This window comes from Panulirus ornatus, chromosome 2 (assembly GCF_036320965.1).
Source record: "Panulirus ornatus isolate Po-2019 chromosome 2, ASM3632096v1, whole genome shotgun sequence".
NCBI classification, from domain to species: Eukaryota; Metazoa; Arthropoda; class Malacostraca; order Decapoda; family Palinuridae; genus Panulirus; species Panulirus ornatus.
The window spans coordinates 21,834,952-21,860,347 of NC_092225.1; the positions used below are offsets into that span (position 1 = coordinate 21,834,952).

General features: G+C 39.9%; 1 protein-coding gene and 1 long non-coding RNA gene across 2 annotated transcripts; both read left to right on the forward strand.

Moving 5' to 3' along the window:
• The first annotated feature begins 9,911 nt into the window (after positions 1-9,911).
• On the forward strand, positions 9,912-12,540 carry LOC139752639 (uncharacterized). The gene is made up of 2 exons (XR_011713547.1): positions 9,912-10,021; positions 12,166-12,540. It is a non-coding gene; the product is annotated as an uncharacterized lncRNA (long non-coding RNA).
• A 771-nt stretch (positions 12,541-13,311) lies between these two features.
• Positions 13,312-23,043, forward strand: LOC139752647 (probable glutamate receptor). The gene is made up of 13 exons (XM_071668398.1): positions 13,312-13,460; positions 13,826-13,947; positions 14,342-14,458; positions 15,016-15,239; positions 15,969-16,097; positions 16,447-16,605; positions 16,957-17,047; positions 17,926-18,226; positions 18,796-19,016; positions 20,034-20,214; positions 20,558-20,657; positions 21,177-21,306; positions 22,338-23,043. The coding sequence occupies exons 1-13, from the start codon at positions 13,376-13,378 to the stop codon at positions 22,458-22,460; spliced, it is 1,983 nt and encodes a 660-aa protein (XP_071524499.1). The 5' UTR covers positions 13,312-13,375; the 3' UTR covers positions 22,461-23,043.
• Positions 23,044-25,396: the final 2,353 nt, after the last annotated feature.

Below are 25,396 nucleotides of genomic sequence, written 5' to 3' on the forward strand. Positions count from 1 at the left end.
GAAAACTACAATACATTAGGGATACATTGTATGATACGTAGATAATGATGTTAGCTGACCATCAGAACATAACGGGAGATATTTTCTTAAGTCAGCTACGTTAACAAAAGATACCATAGCATTAAAAGGTGACAATCTTTATCATCGCAGGATCAGTGTTTTAAAGTCCTTTTTGAAATAGGAAAGAATGCTGCTCTCTCGAACGTAACCTGTATAAGCAAATGTCATCCGAATATCCAACATTAACAGAATATCTTACCTTTTTAGTATACGCTTTTAGACATTAGCTTATTTCACCTCGTGTATAATGGCATGTTATATATTATGATTTACAACACTATGTGTGTGAGTTGGAGTAATGATTATCTCCCAAAACGCTAAAAGGATTCCTTTGGTATCAAATGATTCTGGAGGAGTTGTGTATTGATACGAATCTATGACTTTTCATTTGTTTTGAATATATATATATATATATATATATATATATATATATATATATATATATATATATATATATATATATATATATATATATATATATATATATATATATAAATTCTGATACGTTTAAGCTATGTCTTTATCTAGTCTTGGATAACGTGATACATACAGTGGTATACAGGGGTGAGCCCAGGAGGCTGATATGGTACAAGGGCTTGATATTACTGCAAAGTCTGAGAGATACGACAACCAGATTCGCAAGTTGTGGGAGGTACGATAGCCAGATGAGCAAAATGTACGATAGCAAGATTAGCAAGTTGGAGAAGATACGATACCCAGAGTCGCAAGTTCTGGGAGATACGACAACCAGTTTCCCTGTTTATGCTACGAGAAATCTTCTTTTACGATATCTGTCCAGGGCACACCTTGAGTAGACGTTACCCTCTCGCTGCCACCTTTTGATCCACCTGTTCACAGTCGTGGCGCTGGTGCCGGTCGCTCGGGCGATGCCGCGGGTGGACATACCCCCCACCCACATCCACACAAACCGGGCGCGGTCAGCCAAATTGGTCGGTCGGAACGGGCGGTGCTTTTTCATGATCCTGTGTGGAGGTCAAGGGCAGAGGGTGTGTATGTAGTCTCAACAACCCTGGCACTGGTATCTATCTATCTGTTTATCTATCTATCTATTCATCTATCTTTCCATCCATCTATTCAACTATCTAACTATCTATCCATCTAGCTTTCCATCCATCTATCTATCTCACTATCTATCCATCTGTCTATCTAACTATCTATCCATCTATCTTTCTATCCATCTATCTAACTATCTATCTATCCATCTATCTATCTAACTGTCTATCCATCTCTCTTTCCATCCATCTATCCATCTAAATATCTATGCAGAAAAAAAAAAATCACAAAAATATTTGTGCTGAAAACACTCGTAGAAAAGTAGACTCGTTTCCCAAGAGTTTAGCTAATTTCTTACATCTGAAATACGATAAAACACAAAACACGAAATTATGAAACCTTCTCTCTGTATCCTTACATTCATTTACATCACATTCTCTCACGTTTCCAAGGAGGAGGTTTGATATTTTCCCCTTTTTCCCTCCTTTGAAATACTCTGTGTTGACTACTTACGCAGCTGAATCTTCCCAGCAAACACGATGGGAATGAAGGCGGTGTGGGTTGTCAGGCTAGTGTGAGGTGAGGGGAGACGGGTGTGTCCTGGGATTGTGGGTGACGGCAGGAGCAACACTCAGAGAATGAACACTAGGTATCCAGAAGCACAGTATTTATGCTCTGGTGTCTGCGCAACGCAGCAAAATGCCCGAAGCCCTACTCTGAGACTCATTCTTTTTTTTTTCAAATTCCAACACCACCACATAAATTCCGTCTCTCTCGTGTGTCATTCTAGACTACACATGGGATCTCTGCGGTGGTGTTGGCGTTTAAAAGAATAATTAGGAATGGTTTGCACCTGGTGAGGCCAACACCCTCTCTACGAAACATGTAAAGATAAATTAGATGTTAGATAAGATTATCTGAACTACTGAAATGCAGTTCCACCTTTATTACATCATTACGGAGCGATGTGATCAACATATCACTATATATATATATATATATATATATATATATATATATATATATATATATATATATATGTAGGGGATAGGGGAGAAAGAATACTTCCCACGTATTCCCTGCGTGTCGTAGAAGGCGACTAAAAGGGGAGGGAGCGGGTGGCTGGAAATCCTCCACTCTCGTTTTTTTTTTTTTAATTTTTCTAAAAGAAGGAATAGAGAAGGGGGCCAGGTGAGGATATTCCCTCTAAGGCCCAGTCCTCTGTTCTTAACGCTACCTCGCTAACGCGGGAAATGGCGAATATAATGAAATATATATATATATATATATATATATATATATATATATATATATATATATATATATATATATATATATATATATATATATATATATATATGTATATATGTATATATATATATATATATATATATATATATATATATATATATATATATATATATATATATATATATATATATATATATATATATATATATATATATATATATATATATATATATATATATATATATATATATATATATATATATATATATATATATATATATATATATATATATATATATATATATATATATATATATATATATATATATATATATATATATATATATATATATATATATATATATATATATATATATATATATATATATATATATATATATATATATATATATATATATATATATATATATATATATATATATATATATATATATATATATATATATATATATATATATATATATATATATATATATATATATATATATATATATATATATATATATATATATATATATATATATATATATATATATATATATATATATATATATATATATATATATATATATATATATATATATATATATATATATATATATATATATATATATATATATATATATATATATATATATATATATATATATATATATATATATATATATATATATATATATATATATATATATATATATATATATATATATATATATATATATATATATATATATATATATATATATATATATATATATATATATATATATATATATATATATATATATATATATATATATCATATCCCTGGGGATAGGGGATTAAGAATACTTCCCACGTATTCCCTGCGTGTCGTAGAAGGCGACCTAAAAGGGGAGGGAGCGGGGGGGCTGGAAATCCTCCCCTCTAGTTTTTTTTTTTTTAATTTTCCAAAGAAGGAACAGAGGGGGCCAGGTGAGGATATTCCAAAAAAGGCCCAGTCCTCTGTTCTTAACGCTACCTCGTTAACGCGGGAAATGGCGAATAGTTTAAAGAAAAAAAAAAATATATATATATATATATATATATATACATATATATATATATATATATATATATATATATATATATATATATATATATATATATATATATATATATATATATATATATATATATATATATATATACATATATATATATATATATATATATATATATTTTTTTTTTTTTTTTATTATTATTATTATACTTTGTCGCTGTCTCCCGCGTTTGCGAGGTAGCGCAAGGAAACAAACGAAAGAAATGGCCCAACCCACCCCCATACACATGTATATACATACGTCCACACACGCAAATATACATACCTACACAGCTTTCCATGGTTTACCCCAGACGCTTCACATGCCTTGATTCAATCCACTGACAGCACGTCAACCCCGGTATACCACATCGCTCCAATTCACTCTCTTCCTTGCCCTCCTTTCACCCTCCTGCATGTTCAGGCCCCGATCACACAAAATCTTTTTCACTCCATCTTTCCACCTCCAATTTGGTCTCCCTCTTCTCCTCGTCCCCTCCACCTCCGACACATATATCCTCTTGGTCAATCTTTCCTCACTCATTCTCTCCATGTGCCCAAACCACTTCAAAACACCCTCTTCTGCTCTCTCAACCACGCTCTTTTTATTTCCACACATCTCTCTTACCCTTACATTACTTACTCGATCAAACCACCTCACATCACACATTGTCCTCAAACATCTCATTTCCAGCACATCCATCCTCCTGCGCACAACTCTATCCATAGCCCACGCCTCGCAACCATACAACATTGTTGGAACCACTATTCCTTCAAACATACCCATTTTTGCTTTCCGAGATAATGTTCTCGACCTCCACACATTCTTCAAGGCCCCCAGAATTTTCGCCCCCTCCCCCACCCTATGATCCACTTCCTCTTCCATGGTTCCATCCGCTGCCAGATCCACTCCCAGATATCTAAAACACTTCACTTCCTCCAGTTTTTCTCCATTCAAACTCACCTCCCAATTGACTTGACCCTCAACCCTACTGTACCTAATAACCTTGCTCTTATTCACATTTACTCTTAACTTTCTTCTTCCACACACTTTACCAAACTCAGTCACCAGCTTCTGCAGTTTCTCACATGAATCAGCCACCAGCGCTGTATCATCAGCGAACAACAACTGACTCACTTCCCAAGCTCTCTCATCCCCAACAGACTTCATACTTGCCCCTCTTTCCAAAACTCTTACATTTACCTCCCTAACAACCCCATCCATAAACAAATTAAACAACCATGGAGACATCACACACCCCTGCCGCAAACCTACATTCACTGAGAACCAATCACTTTCCTCTCTTCCTACACGTACACATGCCTTACATCCTCGATAAAAACTTTTCACTGCTTCTAACAACTTGCCTCCCACACCATATATTCTTAATACCTTCCACAGAGCATCTCTATCAACTCTATCATATGCCTTCTCCAGACCCATAAATGCTACATACAAATCCATTTGCTTTTCTAAGTATTTCTCACATACATTCTTCAAAGCAAACACCTGATGAACACATCCTCTACCACTTCTGAAACCACACTGCTCTTCCCCAATCTGATGCTCTGTACATGCCTTCACCCTCTCAATCAATACCTTCCCATATAATTTACCAGGAATACTCAACAAACTTATACCTCTGTAATTTGAGCACTCACTCTTATCCCCTTTGCCTTTGTACAATGGCACTATGCACGCATTCCGCCAATCCTCAGGCACCTCACCATGAGTCATACATACATTAAATAACCTTACCAACCAGTCAACAATACAGTCACCCCCTTTTTTAATAAATTCCACTGCAATACCATCCAAACCTGCTGCCTTGCCGGCTTTCATCTTCCGCAAAGCTTTCACTACCTCTTCTCTGTTTACCAAATCATTTTCCCTAACCCTCTCACTTTGCACACCACCTCGACCAAAACACCCTATATCTGCCACTCTATCATCAAACACATTCAATAAACCTTCAAAATACTCACTCCATCTCCTTCTCACATCACCACTACTTGTTATCACCTCCCCATTTGCGCCCTTCACTGAAGTTCCCATTTGCTCCCTTGTCTTACGCACTTTATTTACCTCCTTCCAGAACATCTTTTTATTCTCCCTAAAATTTAATGATACTCTCTCACCCCAACTCTCATTTGCCCTTTTTTTCACCTCTTGTACCTTTCTCTTGACCTCCTGTCTCTTTCTTTTATACATCTCCCACTCAATTGCATTTTTTTCCCTGCAAAAATCGTCCAAATGCCTCTCTCTTCTCTTTCACTAATACTCTTACTTCTTCATCCCACCACTCACTACCTTTTCTAATCAACCCACCTCCCACTCTTCTCATGCCACAAGCATCTTTTGCGCAATCCATCACTGATTCCCTAAATACATCCCATTCCTCCCCCACATAAGTATACTTATGTAAGTAGGAGAGATGGCCAGAGAGCGTTATTGGATTACGTGTTAATTGACAGGCGTGCGAAAGAGAGACTTTTGGATGTTAATGTGCTGAGAGGTGCAACTGGAGGGATGTCTGATCATTATCTTGTGGAGGCTAAGGTGAAGATTTGTATGGGTTTTCAGAAAAGAAGAGTGAATGTTGGGGTGAAGAGGGTGGTGAGAGTAAGTGAGCTTGGGAAGGAGACCTGTATGAGGAAGTACCAGGAGAGACTGAGTACAGAATGGAAAAAGGTGAGAACAATGGAAGATATATATATATATATATATATATATATATATATATATATATATATATATATATATATATATATATATATATATATATATACATATATATATACAGTGCATTCCTATGAGTCCACGGGGGAAAATAAAACGCGATAAGTTCCCAAGTGCACTTTCGTGTAATAATCACATCATCAGGGGAGACACAAGAGAGAAATATAAGTCAGTTGATATACATCGAAGAGACGAAGCTAGGACCCCATTTGGTAAACATGCGATTGTCCTTAGTATGTCTTCTATATAACATACAAACCTCCAACAGCCAGGGTCGAACCCAGGACCCCTGCTTGGCATGTGGGAGTGCTACCCAGGGGTCCCGTGTTTGATCCTGGCTGTTGGAGGTTTGTATGTGATATAGAAGTGCGCACTCACATGCACTATATCCATATATATATATATATATATATATATATATATATATATATATATATATATATATATATATATATATATATATATATATATTTGCTTGCCTTCATCCATTCCTGTCGAAACCCCGACCCACAGGAAACAGAATAACTAACCCTTGCCTCAGCGAGGTAGCGCCAGGAAAACAGACACTGAGTGAACTGATAGCTCGAAGCTTTCCCTTTTATTCAAGGTTCAGTTCTAGATCAAGTACATGCAACCCAGACAGACATTCAATTCAGTATATGTACATTCATCTTCATGCGACACCATAAGCTTAAAGTTCTCATGACCAGAGAATAGGCGGCCACTGGCAAGTGAGCATGCATATCGCATGGTGATTTCTAACCCCCTTAGCTCTATACCATATTTGTGGAGGACAAGTGAAAGGGAAATGTGTATATTACATGCTGCTCTTCGCTGATCTTCACAATATCTCGTTAAAGTCATACATAACTCGCTACGAGAAGGCGGATGCAATGACAAGTCCCACCCAGTGATACTATTATTTTCTAAAATCATTCAAATTAAAACTTTATTCCTCTTAGAGATGAAAAATCATACTTTTCATGTCTCTTGTGGTATTACTCCTACAGGAAAATGAACAATAGATCAGCTTTCAAATATATGAACCTTCAAATACGCTGAAATCATATTCCTTGATACTGAACTGGAACTGTGTCGAAGCGAAATGAACGAGTATCTCAAGCAGGTTAGGAGAAGTGTTGGCCTGCCGGTGGGAAGTCAGGGATCAATAAGTCTTAAGTCTGACGGTATTAACATAAATAATGGACCCCAATGGCTGGGAAATGACTCCCCTTGCTTCTAACATAATCAGATAACGACTGAAAGTCTCTTTTGCCAATGTCGACAATATTGTCTTCATACTGAGGTTTACTTTATCGTATAAATTTCTCAATACTTCAGTGGAAGTTAACTTAATTTGCCTCAATTTATTGGTCTTTTTGAGTTTCTTAAGAACTCATTTCTTAAACAACATGCACTCATGCCTCACATGCATAGTGAGAGAGTGTGTATGTGGTCTTGGAATTATCTTTAAAACTTGAAGAAGGTGTTAAAGATATTTCGGTTGGTGAATGTGGCAGCTTACGTTGAAGGCCTTAATGACCCCTAGCAGTTGATAGGCCTAAAGCCCAAACAACCAACGAACATACACTTCTCTACTTCATCGTTCCACCATCTTGGCTTCGAAGTATAGTGTAGTATAGTGTAGTGTAGTGTAGTATAGTGTTATGTAGTGTAGTGTAGTGTAGTGCAGGTTAGTGCAATGTAGGTGTGGTGGAGTGATATGTATTGTAAGTTAGTGTAATGTAATGTAGTGTAATGTAGTGCAGTGTAGTAAAGTGCAATGTAGTATAGTGTAGTACAGTGTAGTGTAGTGTAATGCAGTGCAATATACTGTAGCCAACAGGGTGGATAGGGGATGAGCAGCCAGACGAGCGACTGTCCTTTTATGTCGGGTGGACGTCATCAACAACTCCTCGCCTTTACCCGCTACCCACCAGGCGCACCCTCTCCATCCCCCTACACTGTGCGGGGTATGGTGGCGCCTGCCTGCTGGCCCAGCACCTCTCGAGGCAACAAGACCCCTGCACTGTTTACATACTACAACCTGGATTCTCCCTAACATCCTCTCCAGCCATTCCACGGTCAAACCTTACTGCCAGGAGCTCCCCCGAAGCCTCTCCAGCTGCCCAGAGTGATACTCACAACTAGGAGCTCCCCCGAAGCCTCCCGAGCTACCCGATGCGACAAATATTTTGTCAGAAGCCTCCCCAAGAGCCTCCTCACGCGACCAGAGGCATGATAAGCAGTGCTCTGAGACTGATCGTAGTGTTCCCTACGGCTTGCGTGGGTTCGGACGTCTCTTAACCTTCACAGGTTAAGGGATGTGACGGGGGGATCTCATGGTCCATTGGTTAGTGTCAGATGGAGAGCTTCTGTCGCCTCGTAGTCGAATGGATAGCACACTAGCCAACCAGCACATGGTCGTAAGCTCATATCCCCAGGGTCCAGTGGTAAACAGTTTCCATCTTTTTCATGCTTTTCAGTACAAATATTCGCCATTTCCTACGTTAGCGAGGTGCCGTTAAGAGCAGAAGACTGAGCTATGGAAGGAATTAAAAAATCCTCACTTACACCCCTACTCTGTTCTTTCTTTTGAAGAGTAAAACAGGAGCTGGTGATTGCTGAATGTCTGCTGTGTCCTTACTTTCATTTCTGGGTGGGATGAGGCGAGATGTCATTTCGCCTCAAGACTACGTGACCTTATGGTTCAGGGCTGCGTTGGCTGCGTCGACGCGTCTTATAAAACGACAACTTCGTGTGGTTTATAGAGTTATCAAACGAGTGACTTGTACAAGAAAGAAAGTTGATGACCTGACACACCCGTAGTGACCTGAGTGGAAGGAGGGTTGGGATTGGGTTACCTTAGTGTCCTCTGAACTCACGCGCGTTATCATACCACCCTCACTGCCTGCTGCAGCACCGCGTCACATGTGATCCTCTGAATATCTACTAGTTTCTCTGTATATTTTTCCTCCTTCTGTGATGTGTTGATATTTGCTTCTTGAATGTGTTGAAATACACGAAAGCGATTGAGCAAACTTTCTTCCTTTGATATTTCCTCGTGGTCTACGAGTTCATATATATATATATATATATATATATATATATATATATATATATATATATATATATATATATATATTGGAAAGGATCACAATTTTGCGCGTTATCAAGATATTCCTATGAGTCCACAGGGAAAATGAAACGCGAAAAGTTTCCAAGTGCACTTTCGTGTAATAATCACATCATCAGGGGAGACACAAGAGAGGAATATAACAGTCAGTTGATATACATCGAAGAGACGAAGCTAGGACGCCATTTGGACAGTCACATGTTTACCAAATGGCGTCCTAGCTTCGTCTCTTAGATGTATATCAACTGACTGTTATATTCCTCTCTCGTGTCTCCCCTGATGATGTGATTATTACACGAAAGTGCACTTGGGAACTTTTCGTGTTTCATTTTCCCCGTGGACTCATAGGAATATATATATATATATATATATATATATATATATATATATATATATATATATATATATATATATATATATATATATATATATATATTGTAAATGAAATAATGATACAACATATTGTTAATACAACTGAGAAAAGGAACGTCTCTTTTCCCAACTACAAAATAAACATCGAAATATACAGAGGGATAGATACATAACCCTCCCACCAATGAACATTCACCGCGCACCATCCTAAACAGACGCGACATATCAGCCCTCCTGGTTCTGCCAGAGAGGCGGGCAGGTCCGCCCCCATGCGCGAGTGGGTCCAGGCTTATAAATACCCTCGGCTGGATGTGTCCTCCGTTCAGTAGACACACTGCTCCTCCTGCTGCCTGGAGCCCGCTCCAAGGTACAGCCTGAAGTGGTCTCTAGAGGTGGTTTGCTTGTCCGTTGTTTGCTTGCGCTTCTGTCGTCCTGGTGTTACAGTGTCGAGGATAAACACTGAGGGAAGGGGCTATCCGTTCCTCTCTCTCTCTCTCTCTCTCTCTCTCTCTCTCTCTCTCTCTCTCTCTCCGAGTCTTTTGCACCCGTGTTTATGCCTGGGTTTGTGTGTGCTTTTATACGTTTGTAATGATTTGTGCTTCAGTTTAATTTTTTTGGGAGGGTTTGATTATGATTATTATTATATATACGTTTGCAAGTTAGCTTTTTTTTGTGCTTTTGTGCATTCATCAGTTTATGCAACTGTGTGTTTTTATTTTTGTGTGCGTGTGTGTGTGTGTGTGTGCGTGCAAGCACTGTACTTATTTGTACTCTCTACGGAAAGAGTTCAAAATGTATGGAGACCCATCTCTTGAATTGTCTTTATCTCAGCCAAGATTTTCTCTTTTATGCACAGCTAACGCCTAGCATTCACTGTAGAAAATATTTACAGTGAAGATATAGAGGGTTATGTGTGATATGCATGTTGACGAGTGTTAACCGTGTAAGATGGAGGACGTGTGTGATTCTGGACTGAACACGAACAACCCACTTTCTCTTTAAGAAGAAAAATACAGTAAAACTGAGCCAGCCAGGAAGGAAGGGGAACTTTGGCAGACACTGTGGTGTTGCCTCACTGCGCTGCCACCACAAACCCTCCCGAGTCGTGCTACTGTGAGAATACTATTTGTGTGTTACGATGAGGGAGAGAGAAAGAGAGAGTTTTCCACACAAATGTTGCCCCTCATCTCTTAACCTTATACGTATGTACCATGGCTTCTCTTCCCGTCTCTACACACACACACACACACACACACACCTTTACACACACACACACACACACAAACACACACCAAATACCCCAGCTCAAGGCAGGTACCCATTCATCGACCAGCCCCGCTAGGTGGATGAATGGCTGACTGTAGACCAATTGCTGTGCCCTGGATTGCTGTGCCCTGGATTCGAACTCGGGTGTGTCCATGCAGAGCTGAACATGATCCACTTAGCTCATAGAGATGATGCATTGATATACAGACAGACAGTACAAAAAGTCTTGAAATATCTGGTGTTACACAGGAGTTGAAAAAATCGCATTTGAGATTAACTTGGAACCTAAGGTTAAAGAAATATACTAATTCTAAAATGAAATACTGGTCTTAGCTATATATGTCCTGCATGATTGTCATCTACAACCTCATTGCCATGATGATCAAACTTGTCAAAATAAATTCCACAGAAAAGAAATTTTTCTTGAGTAGATTATATGAGGAAAAACAAGATCATGATATCTGAATATGGCATACAAATGATGCTCATCACCTTGAATCCTTATATTCTCATCGGAAATGGTCTTGAATCTGCTTATGGTGAGGGTGATGTGCTTTTGATAGTAATTACAACCCTAGAGTGAGCTAACTTCCAGCAGCTGGGAAATGTAGACTCCTTTAAAGGGAGGAGTTCTGTAACTCCCAGTGATATTACACTCTCGTCATAGGTGGATCTTCACTTGTCGTGTGTGTGTGTGTGTGTGTGTGTGTGTGTGTGTGTGTGTGTGTAAGTATGTGTGTGTGTGTGTGTGTGTGTGTGTGTGTGTGTGTGTGTATGTGTGTGAATATGTGTGTGTGTGTGTGAGTGTGTGTGTGTGTGTGCGTGTGTGTGTGTGTGTGTGTGTGCATGTGAGTATGTGTGTGTGTGTGTGTGTGTGTGTGTGTGTGTGTGTGTGTGTGTGTGTGTGTATCACTTCTCATTCATCTTCGGTGTCACATGTCGATGTATAATAATTTTCATTAGTAATTGACATGATACATTATGAATGGATCTGGTGACTTCACTGTGTCTTCTTAGATATCGAACAACCAAGATATATAAATAGTTAGGAGTCCAGATGACGACAACAAGGCTCATCTGCAAGTCTTATAACTTCTCTTGTTAACAGACACATGGTATATAGATCTAGCAAAATGGTAGAGGTTGATTAAGAAATTTCATAAGGCTTTGTTGTTCCTTTAAAGAAAACTGCTTAACAAACACAGGGGCAGAGTGAGAGACGCACTGACAGTCAGTCTTACACAGAACAATGGAGCGACGTCGGACATTTCGCTTAACTGGGGTTGACGATCGCATAGTGTTCATATGGATGTGGATGCGCGGCTGCTCCCTGCGCACCATCGCCAGGAAAACGGGCAGCAGCGTGACGACTGTGAGCAGGTGGATAAAACGGTGGAGGAGGGAGGGCAACGTGAACACCAGACCCCGCAGTGGCAGACCCAGTGTAGGGAGGAGGAACCACCCTCTTCGAGGAACACAGCCACCCCAAGGTGGTCCTCCTCATTCCAAGGGGTTGGCTGTGTTCCCTCACCCGCTCATGGGACAGATGTATCCTCCTCTGTCTTCCTGTTATTCCCACCCGTCCTGTAATGATGTGTCTATTAAACTTGGTACATGATCCGACGTGTCTTTTTGCTGCCCCTGTTGGAATGTTTCTGTCTCGCGTCATTTCTCAAGTGATCCGCTGCAGTTGCTCGCACTAGTCGCTTCCATATGATGTAAGGACCCTTGAACACACACACACACACACACACACACACACACACACTTTTACATGTGCTCACTCCATCTTTGCAGAGTCCTTCCAGTTTTCCAGAATTATATTCCGTTCTTACATCCAGGACGTCCTGCTGGCCTCCTTCTATCAGTACAATTGGATCGATGTTATTTCAAAAATTCTTCCTTCGTTCATTCTCTCCAGTCGTGCCGACCATCACAACCTTTGGCGTGTTCAGTTCATGTCATTCATGGTACAGATAGCACTTTCTGTATTCTTTATTTCGCATTATGTCTAACGAGAATTATGATGATGTCATTTGTTACTAACAGTAAGAAGGAGTAATGCATTACCCTGTTACTCTTCACTGAGTCTGGTTGTGCTCCTTGCCATGTCTTTTGGCGTTTTTCCCTTCTCTCTAAACTTTACGTACAATATGCAATTGTTGGAAAAAGAGATAGACAAAAAAATCTTGCATTCCCAAGATGATTTTCTAATCACAGAGTCATTCCAATGTAATCTCTTAATGATACAATATACATCTTGTTCATGCTTCTGCCAAATACATGTACGTATATATGATAAGTTACTATCAGTTTCCTTCGACAAAGTAACGTCTTCCTTTTCTTTTTATCTTCCTCTTGAATTCCTAATGTAGTGCGTCACTGTAAGAAAAAAAAAAAAAAGAATGGTGTCTGCTGTTGTGTCACTGCTGCTGTAGTGCATCACTGCAAAAGAATGGTGTCTGCTGTTGTGTCACTGCTGATGATGGTCTTGGCTATCACTGCCTCCCTGACCTATGCCAAATTTTCACGTCCATTTGGTAAGTTGAGAAATGGTAGTTCTCCATTCTGTCTTTTTTTATGTATATATATTTCTGGATGTCATGCATTCATTTTATATCTTGTCTGAGTATATTTGGACCCTACATGTCCCTCTTTTAATCATATCTTTCTTGAATTAAGTTAAATCTTGTCGCCAAACGTAGCTCAGAAATAAAGCAGATGACCCCCGCTATGGGTTAAGGGTACCATAGGTATGATAGCTTTTACTGAAGCATGGGATTACTTAGGATTATGAAGTGGACACACCTAAATTTAATGACCGACGGTCAAAATGGTTAAAACTATAAGTTACAAATATAGATGGTTATGTTTACTCAGCTTAATCAAAATGCTATGATCGCAGAGAGTGAGACTCTGGCGATAGCAGTGGGTGCTATAGACTCCGTCCTGTTGGGAGTGTCTCGTCACAGCTGCTCCGTTATGCTGCTCACAGATGGCAGCACCTCACCCTCCACAATCTCTAAGGTACGATAACTATGTCAGGTGTATGATATACTCTCTGGCTGTCAAAACACACCGATGCATACGATAGGAAACTTCTGGAAGAAATAATTTTTTTTTTTTGCCTCGTTGAATACCGACGTGTTGAATGGGTTCTCAAGAGCTATGATTCTTTATGTGAGTAGATATTCCGCTTTCATAATAGATGATATGATATCAGAGTCGACAGGTGTCTATAGTTAAATCAGTGACTGACGTCGTATAGTCAATGTCCTAAATTCCTTATGATAAGATTATTCAAACCCCTTTTAGAAACAAGTGCTCCTCACATAAATGTCTTATACGTGAACTTAGATCGTCGTCTCTATCGACATCAAGGAACTAATGCATCAAACTCTCCCACTTCCTGTGTTATCAGGTGAAGGGACGGCTCCATGCACCCTGGGGTGTGGCGGTGTTCGAGGCAGCAGCAGCCGACCGGGAGTCGAACGGGACGCAGGCACAGCTCTCTAGGGTGGTCGGCCAGGCTCGGCGGGTAAGCCACTCTCACACGACTGACAGAGGGGTTACAGCCACTCCCGTGCTCTCTGTTGAGGGAATTGTTGTCACTCTCACACAGATGGTGAAGGAGTGTAATCCACTTCCACTCTAGTCTTAAAGTAAACGTGTCACTCCGAAGTTAATAGGCCATTACGGCAGTAATTGGACGCGAGTAAACCATCAGTCCTGCTTGTTTAGGACAGTAGTTCCCCTATTGCATATATACTTACACAGTTTGAGGACAGTAGTTTCCCTATTGCATATATAGTTACAGATGCCGGTCGGTTTGCCATCACTGCCACAACAGATGGGTCATTGTCACATTACTTCTTAGACAAACTAGGAAGCTTCTACGTACATACCAAGACTGGTAGTTTCTTCTTTCGTTAACGGTGAAGTGTATACGCCTTTCACACACAACATTCACCTTGCGTAGGCCCACAGACATTACCGCTGTGGTCATAGGTCCCATTCTAATAAGGTAACTCCATCACCTTTATGGCAAGATGTAAAGGAACTTTCACATTATTTCATCCACGTTATCGTCCACAGCTTCGTCAGTTGTCGTGGTGTGTGACGGTGGTGGTGGTGAGCGACGACCCAGCCTTCCTCGCCGCCTTCGCCGAGTGGTCCCTCAAGGGCCGCCTTCTGGTGTGGTCGACCAGGCTCCTCGTCGTCACCCGCCTGCCCCTCCCAGAGCTGCAGGACCTCCACGGAGTCTTGTCCAGTCGGAATGCCATGTTGCTCCTCGTGCAGGATACTCCACAATCCCCAAGGTAGTCATGATGGATTACTCGAGTGAGATACACTGAAACGCTCATAAGAAAATGGATCCATACGACATGGCATGTGACTGACTTAGATGATCCAAAGTCGTGTATGTATATATCTAGCTGTAATGTTCGTGGTCATTCCATCTCTTCATTATTACTTTTGTGTAAATACAGAGTGACCCACGTGTCTAAGTCAAGGCCATCTCGTGTGAAAAGATAATAAGAAAAAAGAAAAGAATTTAGAATGTTAGAATTTTCTATGTCGGTATATATTCACAGACATCATTATAACGAATAGTGTAATACATTAGTTATGAATAACTACCATCCTAATGTATATATATTGGAAAGGATCACAATTTTGCGCGTGATCAAGATATTCCTATGAGTCCACGGGGAAAATGATACACGAAAAGTTCCCAAGTGCACTTTCGTATAATAATCACATCATCAGGGGAGACACAAGAGAGAAATATAACAGTCAGTTGATATATATATATATATATATATATATATATATATATATATATATATATATATATATATATATATATATATATATATATTCATTTCTTCTAATACTCAGCTTTTTTCGTACCATCATCTCTCTAATCACATCTGTTATCATATTTAGAAATCTTTAACTCGCTCGTTTATTTCTTCCCCCGTGTATGCATATTAGTGACAATATGTTTAACGATGGTTACTCTTCACGACACCTTCCTCCTGTAGGTGTAGCGTGTATGTGTACCATCCGTACAGCCCCTGGGGTAGCCACGGGTTCCTGGTTGCCTCCTGGACGCCCCACTGGGGTCTCAGCCTCACCACCCACCTCCCACTCTTCCCTGACAAGTTCTCTAAGTAAGTGGAATGAATCTGTCATGAAGTTGCTCTTTATCAAATCACAATCTTATCTTTATATTCCAGGCTTAAGCGAAAGTCGTTCTTACCTCATATTGCACTTCGTATGGAATGTAATCCTGTGTGTGTGTGTGTGTGTGTGTGTGTGTGTGTGTAGTTTGATCCTACTAATGAGAAAAGAATTCGAGAATCTTATATTTCGTGTTATAATAAGTAAGAAAAACTTGCTTGCATATCGCCTTGGATTCTTTAAGTAGATCACACATGCTTTCGTTTCCCCGTCTTGGTAAGAAACCATTGACGGTGTTCAGTTGCGGATCCTCTTCCCTCACCCGTCTTGGTCTGGCAGATTCCTGGTGGCCCCGGACCTGGTGGTGTCAGTGATTGTCATGGCCAACCACAACGCTGAGGTAATTCACGACCCTGAGGCTCCTGGCGGAAGACGTCTCCTGTACGCTGGGCCGATTGCCAACGTGGTGGAGTACCTCTCCAGGGGGCTCAACTTTACGTAGGTAGAAAGAAAACAAGATCTATGTATTTTGCTGCCAATGTTAAGGGAAATGACTGTTAGATTTGTAGTAATGGAATATCTTTCGTCTCAAGTCCATGAGCAACGGGGACCTAGATTGGTCATAACCCGTTAGGCTCATATTATTCAGTAGTTAGCAATTTCACCCAACTTACTGTCCCAACGTGGAGGTGTGTGAATACTAATATATCGCAAATGAACGTGCACTTTCATAGGCTCCACGGTCGGCATAGCCGAGTAGTAAGCGAACCCGGCTGCCATGCAATTATTACAGGGTTCGAATCCTTGCCACGTAGATCAGGTCTTTTTTTTTTTTTCTTCCCCCACCAGGTACACCTACGTGATCCCTCATGACAGAACCTTCGGCACCAGAGGGATAAATGGGTCTTGGACGGGTATGCTAGGGATGGTGAAGAGGAAGGTGAGTAGACCGATGTCACTAGTGTCTTCGAGGCTCCAGATGGGCTGAGCAGGGAGGTGAGTGGAGTGAAGCATCACACACTAGACTCAGTTGGTCAGCTCATGTATGAGTGACCCCCATGCCATAGTCTATGAAGTTCACTTCACTGGAGATAATGTACGAGACCTTAACTCTCGTACTAACCGTGCAAAGAACAAACATATGGTTTGAGAAAGCCGTCAATAGATATAGCTTAAAGCTAAATGATGGGTTCTGTAGTTTACAAATAGATATTTTTTGTACTTTCAATAGATATGGCTTAAAGGTAAATGATGGGTGCTGTAGTTTACAAATAGATGTTTTTTTTGTACTTTCAATAGATATGGCTTAAAGCTAAATGATGGGTGCTGTAGTTTACAAATAGATATTTTGTACTTTCAACAGATATGGCTCAGAGTTAAATAACCGGTGCTACAGTTTACAGGTAGAAATGTATCATATTTGATTCTCCTTAAAGACTTAATGCATCTATTATATATTTTCAAGTGCTTGTGTGTTTGTTTGCTATGCTTTCACAGCGGAAAACTAGCAACCTCAATGTTCCAAATTTTGGATGTAGGTACTTCAATATGAGGACAAGGTTATTAGCTTACTACACTTTGTTGTAACCATCAAAGTCTGGTTTCGAAAATATCCATCTTCGTTACACTTAGTTCACCGCACTAATTCAAAATAAGTTACCTCGCAGCTTTAGACTATAATGGAGTCACCTCAGGAAAGAAAGCGGTATCGAAGAGTAACAGAATCTGGTCTTAAAGACAATTAGATTGTCATGTTCTAAATCAGAATTATTTTCGTATTTTGATAATGTTTTTGTGTTTATTCGCAAACTCGTGAAGGAAGCGGACATTGCCATAGGCCCCTTCAGCATCACGTCCACACGATTTGAGGCCGTGGACTTCTCGTGGCCTCTGTGGTATGACAGCTCCAGGATTCTCGCCAGTCGAGGGCGGCCAGAGGTAGACCCGTGGGGCTTCTTGTTGCCCCTGGCGCCCCTGGTGTGGGTGACCATCCTGACGGCGTTGGTAGTGGTGCCCGCGGTAACCTCCCTGCTCTCATCTTGTTTCCTCCTCGAGGCTTCTAGCTGGAGCGGTTGGCTGTCGGATACATATCGCCTCTTTTGCATATTATTACAACAGAGTAAGTTAGATTTGTGTGTGTGTGTCGTATGACTGATTGTCTGTAGTGTATTTTGTGAATCTATGAAGCTAAACTATTTCGATGAACGTTCTATTCTTAAAATGGTATTTTAGCCATCAGTTTGAGGTGAGAGGTGGGGCAGAAACCGAGGATATTGAATGAAAGAAATGAGTCTTTACTGAGGCGGCGGTCTGTGTTGCAATGTAAGTCATCAAATGAAAAAGAAAATAGATATCTATTTCAGTCTTATATGAACGCTAAAGGAATCACAGACCACTAAAGTAGTGTGAGTCGAAATATTCTCTTCACTAAATCTCCAGGAATCTGTCATATATGCCATCTCCTCTGCTAATGCATTGTAAAAAATCTCTCAAAATAGTTGTGATTTGGCATTACCCCACACAAGTATGAACCTCCAAGACTTAATCTCTTGAGACACAGTTGCTTAAGAATGTCATATATACAGAATGTCACACTGCTGAAGCAACGATAGAAGTTGAGTGTTGATTATCTTGACTTCTTCTTCAAGTCATTTCTCTGAATCACTCCGTCTGTCCTCTTCCCTTTAGCTGTCTCGGTCGCAGCGGACTGGTGGTCGTGGGAGCGACTGGTGTTGGGAGTGTGGATGATGATGACGCTGGTGTTAACCCGGAGCTACTCCGGTAACCTCATGTCCCTCCTGGCAGTGAGGCACATCCCTCAACCTTTCCAGACCTTACGAGAGGTCATTGAGGAGCCTTCAACCGTCATGATATGGCAGAGTAACTCAATCAATGCAGAGTACCTCCGTGTAAGTCGCTCTCGAGAACTGACTCTCATTAAACAACCTCTTGTGCTCGGCAGTGATTTTTCGCTTTCTCCAGTGGATGTCTGAGGACGTGTGAGTTATTCGAACGAAGAGGGATGGACTGGGAAGTGGCTGCTTAATCACCCCACTTATATAAGACAGTTTGGGAGGGAGAACCGCAGACATCTTAATCATTAGTCTCACACCATCATTCTAAGTGATTAGTGAACAATTAAATGATTCATATATATATATATATATATAATATACATACACGAATATAGTGCATATGAACGCGCACTTCCATATAACATACAAAGCTCCAACAGTCAGGCTCGAACCCGGGGCCTCTACGTGGCAGGTGGGAGTGCTACTACGGCGCTGTTGTTATGATGTTACACACCTGATGGTATTATCAATGTAGGAATGGCCAAGGGTCAGTCGTCCATTAAAACTCTACCCATATCACCAGCTCGAGTTCAGAATTACAGCTTCAGGGAAGATAATGACCCCCTTGAATAGTTCCTCCCTCCGAGTTGACTCCCCAGGACGCAAGAAATATAAGCATTTAAAATGATTGTTAGAAGCTTATTACAAGTCATTGCTTACAACGTAATGATCACTGTAGGTGTCATGTTGTGCCATATGAGACCCAAGATTGAGGATAGTAGTATCATTTTTAAGGAGGCTGACTCTCGACCATGTAAGATATGATGGTAGGCAAAGATATCCTACCAAGTGACATCTGTCGTTACGTTTATGTCTTCTTTCATCCTCGTTTCTTTCAGTGTCTTCAATAAACACAGAACTACAGATTCAATCACAGTATCAGTCCTGAAACCAAACGTGAACTCTGCCGCTAAAAAATGAAATATATGTGAAATTAATCATTGACTCTGTTCTAGTTTCACGACAATATGTCCCTCTACTGGTTTAGTTCCATGTCACATTTCATGAAATCTTGTGAGTCGATATATTTTCTCCATCTGTTGTAATACTTGGCGTCACCTCCCTTCCTAGGTGGTAGAGTCCGGCATCATACGAGAGGTGGCGGACCTGGAGAGTGAGGGGCGTGTGTTATACCGCACACAGAGAGAATATCGGTCCATTCTCGATCGCTTGGTGGTTGCTGGTCATCACGTCCTGATCGATGTGGACATCACACTCAGGAACTTAATGGCTAAAGACTTCACCCAGAAAGGTTGGTTCTTTCAGATTCTAGAATTCTCTTTTATTTTCTTTTTTTTTTACAGAGAAAACCATACTGGACGCACGTCTCCCTTGAATACTATTCGTCAATGATTTACTAAGAAAAAAATAAGGTTCCATTACACCTGAACATTATTGAGGGAAAAGAAGATCAAGATATATGCATTTCATATATGCATACTTCAGATTACAATTTAGAAACTCAATATTATGTAAATTTCCCTCAGTTCCTCACATGTGTACATTAAACTTCTACTTGTATATTGAAGCTGAGATTCTGATATGATCTTTTTCTATAATAGATATTTATGATGAAGACGATCCTTGTATGGCAGGTGATTGTGTGTTCTACACCTCCAGGGAATCCATACTTCCCTTCTCGTCCTCTATCATAAGCCAGAAGGATAACCCCATTTTGCCGGCCATGCGTAAAAGGTAGGAATATTCGGGATATTCCAGGATATTCCCAGTATGTCTCAAATCATGATATGTATGAGGATAAGAGATGAGTAGCGAAGATATACCCGGTAAGTGGGAGTATGTTACGTATAACGATAGATATGTGTGTGGAAATATACTGTCTCTCTCCCCGTCGACCCAACAACATACAGATCAGTATATATCTAACCTAGCAATACTCTGGTGGTATATGGGGCCCTTGATATACGCACGCTAGATTAAAGTTAGACACTGGTGTGTATTAGTACGCTTATCCCTTCCGTAAGAGCTCATTCCCTTCTAGGCAGAGAAGACAAGTCTGCAGAGATTGAATCGCAGTGTGAGGCGGGCGGTCTGGGTTGTCCCCACGTCCTGTAGTGGCGCCCTTGCCTCTCGCGTGAGGAAAAATATCTCAGGGACGGAGTGAGTGAGGGAGGGAGGTGTAGGAAGTGTATCGGGGAAGGTTACCTGCACTTACCCGAAACATACAGCCTATCCTTCACCTGTATCTTGCAGAGTCATAGCGTTGACGGAATCCGGGATCTTTGAGCAGTGGTTTAAGACATCAGTTCCCAATTCTACCCAGTGTCTTCATGCTCCGAGGAAGATCACAGTGCAGACGTCCCTCTCCTTAACCAACCTATGGGTAATGTGCCTCATTATATGTATATGCAACACTGGTGAGAATATTCCTTATCTATAAGAGATTATTCTAATCTTATTTATAAATTTCGAAATCAATTTCCATTCCAGTATGTTAATTATATATATATATATATATATATATATATATATATATATATATATATATATATATATATATATATATATATATATATATATATATATATATATATATCCCTATGAGTCCACGGGGAAAATGAAACACGAAAAGTTCCCAAGTGCGTCCTAGCTTCGTCTCTTCGATGTATATCAACTGACTGTTATATTTCTCTCTTGTGTCTCCCCTGATGATGTGATTTCATATAGCAATACTTCAGTTACATTTACAACTTTATGAATTTCCCCAGACCTCACATGGTCTTGAACTCACTGTAAAGCAGTCAAATCCCGTATAACATATTGACATCCTTTCAATTCTATTCCGGGATGCCTACTCCTTCTCGCCCTCACATGCCAAAGGTTAACCCCATTCCCACAAAATCATGATATTCGATCCAATCTTTCCGACCTCTCAATATTTGGTAATGATCTATCCCTTCGTATCCTCACGTATCGAAATATATCCTCTTGGATATACCTGTCTCTCATCTCCCGTGCCCAAAACAACATTTCAAAAAACTCTGTTATGCCCTGATAACCACGCTCATTTTAATTTAACACTTCTCTATTTACGTTATCTTCCGATAAAGCTCACCTCACAGAAGACATTAGGTACTCGGGGGACGGCGTCTTTTCCCACGCACTAGTCCCCTTGCCTCCGTGCGCACAATCTATCCAGTACGCACGCTTGGAAGGTGATTACACGAAAGTGCACTTGGGAACTTTTCGTGTTTCATTTTCACCGTGGACTCATAGGAATATCTTGATCACGCGCAAAACTGTGATCCTTTCCAATATATATATATATATATATATATATATATATATATATATATATATATATATATATATATATATATATATATATATATATATATAATTTCTCTCTTTCAGGGAATGTTCGTGGCTCTGGCTGCTGGAAACATCTTTGCACTACTAACACTGTGTCTGGAAATGGTCAGACCTCCTGTTACCCAGACGGGTTGGAGCTCTATGAGAAACTCTTGCGGCAAATAAGTTACAAATGTTTTCCGTCTTATGGAATGAATACAATAAATACTCAAGTCATTTCACACCTCTGACACGTATAGCATCACATTCCTGCCAGTTAATTTCTATATCAATCGGATTGTACCTTTTTATATCACCTTCGATCCTTCGATAATTGATAACCTATTTCGCAGTTATTACGCTTCTTGCCCTTCGACTAAGTTTATCTAGATGGGGACTTACGACATGCCTTAAGAGTTAGTAGAAAGTGAGGTTTGACATCAATGGATTGAAGTTGTTCCTCTTACCCTTCGCTAATAACGAAGGTATGATTTGCTTTACACATCACGACCCATAAAGGAATTCCACGATTCTGATAAGTTTATGGAATGGGACGGAGAGAGAGAGAGAGAGAGAGAGAGAGAGAGAGAGAGAGAGAGAGAGAGAGAGAGAGAGAGAGAGAGAGAGAGAGAGAGAGAGAGAAGGTAATCGTATTCATATTTTCGTTATATTCGTTAATTCATCTGTCACACGCATGCTTGACGTATGCACTGTACTTCATTTCTTAAGACAGAATATACGACGGGTCCCGACGTAAAGACCATGTGAATTTCCGATGTTTTATTTCCCTTAATGTTTATTCAGGGTATTGGGCATGATAAATAATGGATTATCCATATAAATGCTCGACAATCCACGTAACTGAATCATCATGTATGAGCATTAAGCAAGTTTACATGGAACTTAAAAGACTGTATTGTTATGGATATATCTATATATCTATATCTATATATATATATATCTATATATATATATATATATATATATATATATATATATATATATATATATATATATATATAATATATATATTGTTCTCGGAAATCTTGAGTGGAGTTGAATGCTCCTAGTTCCTCCTGGTCAATAAATAGCGCGGTGCACACGCCCCCACAAGCCATTCCTCTACCACGGCTGCTGCTGGCAACACGTTCGCTCCTTGGGAGCCTTGCAGCTTTACCCTGACGCTCACCTCCACGGTGCTGTGTGTCTGCTGCTGTGACGCACCTGTGTCACCACCAGCGGTGAGGACCAGTCCTGACTGTGATCACTGTGTCGTGAAGGTAAGGACTCTCTCTCTCTCTCTCTCTCTCTCTCTCTCTCTCTCTCTCTCTCTCTCTCTCTCTCTCTCTCTCTCTCTATGTATACATGAGAAAATAAATCTATCACCAGGAGATATCACCCTGCGAAAGTCGTACGAGTGATCTGTAAATAAAGATAATGAAGGTCTGTTTTTTTTTCTAATGAAAAAAGTGTGAGTTGATAAAGAAGAATTCTGAAGATTCTAAAGACTGAATAAGTGAGATCCATGAGACGATAGCCCGAGGGATTAAATCAGTTATCTTTCTCAAAGTCGACCTTAGACCAAACATGGATGGGAAGGGTTTTAGAAACATATTGACATACGAAGAGACATACCAGCCGATCTGTACGTCTAAGTCCATCTACATGTACCTTGTGGAGAGAATATCTGAAGATCTAGACGCGAAGAAAGGCACTGGGAAGGAAGGCCGTGGGTCAAATAAGGGAAAGACTAAGTGAGGACGAGACATGGGGGAAAGTGAGTAAATGGAAATAAGAATAAAGGGATGACTGTATGATTAATCTAAGAAAAAAATATTAAGTTTAACCTGACTTATTTTTCACAGATAACAGTTCAGTAAAAATATGCAAAGAAGGCAATAGAAAATATCTTCCTTTAAGATGTTTGTCTGTGAAGATGACTATAATATCTATAGAAGAGTTCGGAAAAACCTATAAATAGAAGACTGACACACACACACACACACACACACAAACACACACACACACACACACACACACAGACCTACAAACACAGCTGACGAATCTGTACAAACTGGCAATAAATAGATGTTTATAAACACACATTTAAGTAGATGGTTATAGTCTCTATCTATGTTTCCTGTATGAAAATATCAGCGATTAATCTGAACACCAGACATTATTGATCAATTTGTATATATCTCGAGTACAAATGGCACGAAAAAAGAAATATTCCTCGGAGATCTTGTCAACATTTTCTTTTTTTTTTTTGAGACAAATTTTGTCAGAAACTGATTATCAGGGATTTTAAAAGTCATCTTATACCACTTTCGATGTGATGTTTCCTTTAATGAGGTCTTCGTACTTCTCGATCATCCATAGATATCTATCGCAATATGAATTGAAAAATATATGAATTATATCTAAAGTGCCAAAAAAAAAATGATAACATTACTACGCATACACACACTTATTCTATTGCTAGAAATATATTCTATAGCCAGGGTACTTTAACAGTCCTTCCATACCATGTTTCCTCTTGGCATCAACTGACGTGTTTCTTTTTTCGTGTCTCGTCGTTCAACAAACCCGAATCATCCACTCTCTCGCACAGAACTATGAAGCAGCTACTCCGCACACTGCGGCCCACTGATTTGAACGATCGTGTGGGGTTCGTGCGCATGTGGTTGAGAGGTTGGTCAGTCCCAGCGATTGCCCAGGCGACAGGCAGCAGTGTGACGACTGTGAGGAGATGGATAAAGAGATGGAAACGAGATGGCAATGTTAATACAAGACCTCGTAGTGGCAGGCCCTGCAACGTCATGTATCGTCTGATTCAAACACAGGATACGAAACACGTTCGAAGCAGTGAACCTGCCAAGACCTACCTAGACCAAGTGTACTTACCCTTCTCGTACCACTACAAGTCGTTCACTCCACACATTCTAAAAGGCGGTAGTATGATCTGCAGTCCCTGTACAGCTCTTCAGCAATATCCTTTCATTTAACGATTCATGAGATACCGAGCTAATGGTTGTTAGAATCCATGATGATAGCGATATGAGTAATATGTTATCTACTAAAGTTTGTGAATGTGCCACTTCGATTAGAAGAGTTCGAGT

Excerpts from the sequence above, each read along its gene's own strand:
- LOC139752647 (XM_071668398.1), top strand. The coding sequence starts at position 13,376 with ATGGTGTCTGCTGTTGTGTCACTGCTGATGATGGTCTTGGCTATCACT. Across the intron at positions 19,017-20,033 it reads TCAATGCAGAGTACCTCCGT|GTGGTAGAGTCCGGCATCAT; the intron begins GTAAGTCGCTCT and ends CTCCCTTCCTAG. Across the intron at positions 20,215-20,557 it reads TAAAGACTTCACCCAGAAAG|GTGATTGTGTGTTCTACACC; the intron begins GTTGGTTCTTTC and ends CTTGTATGGCAG.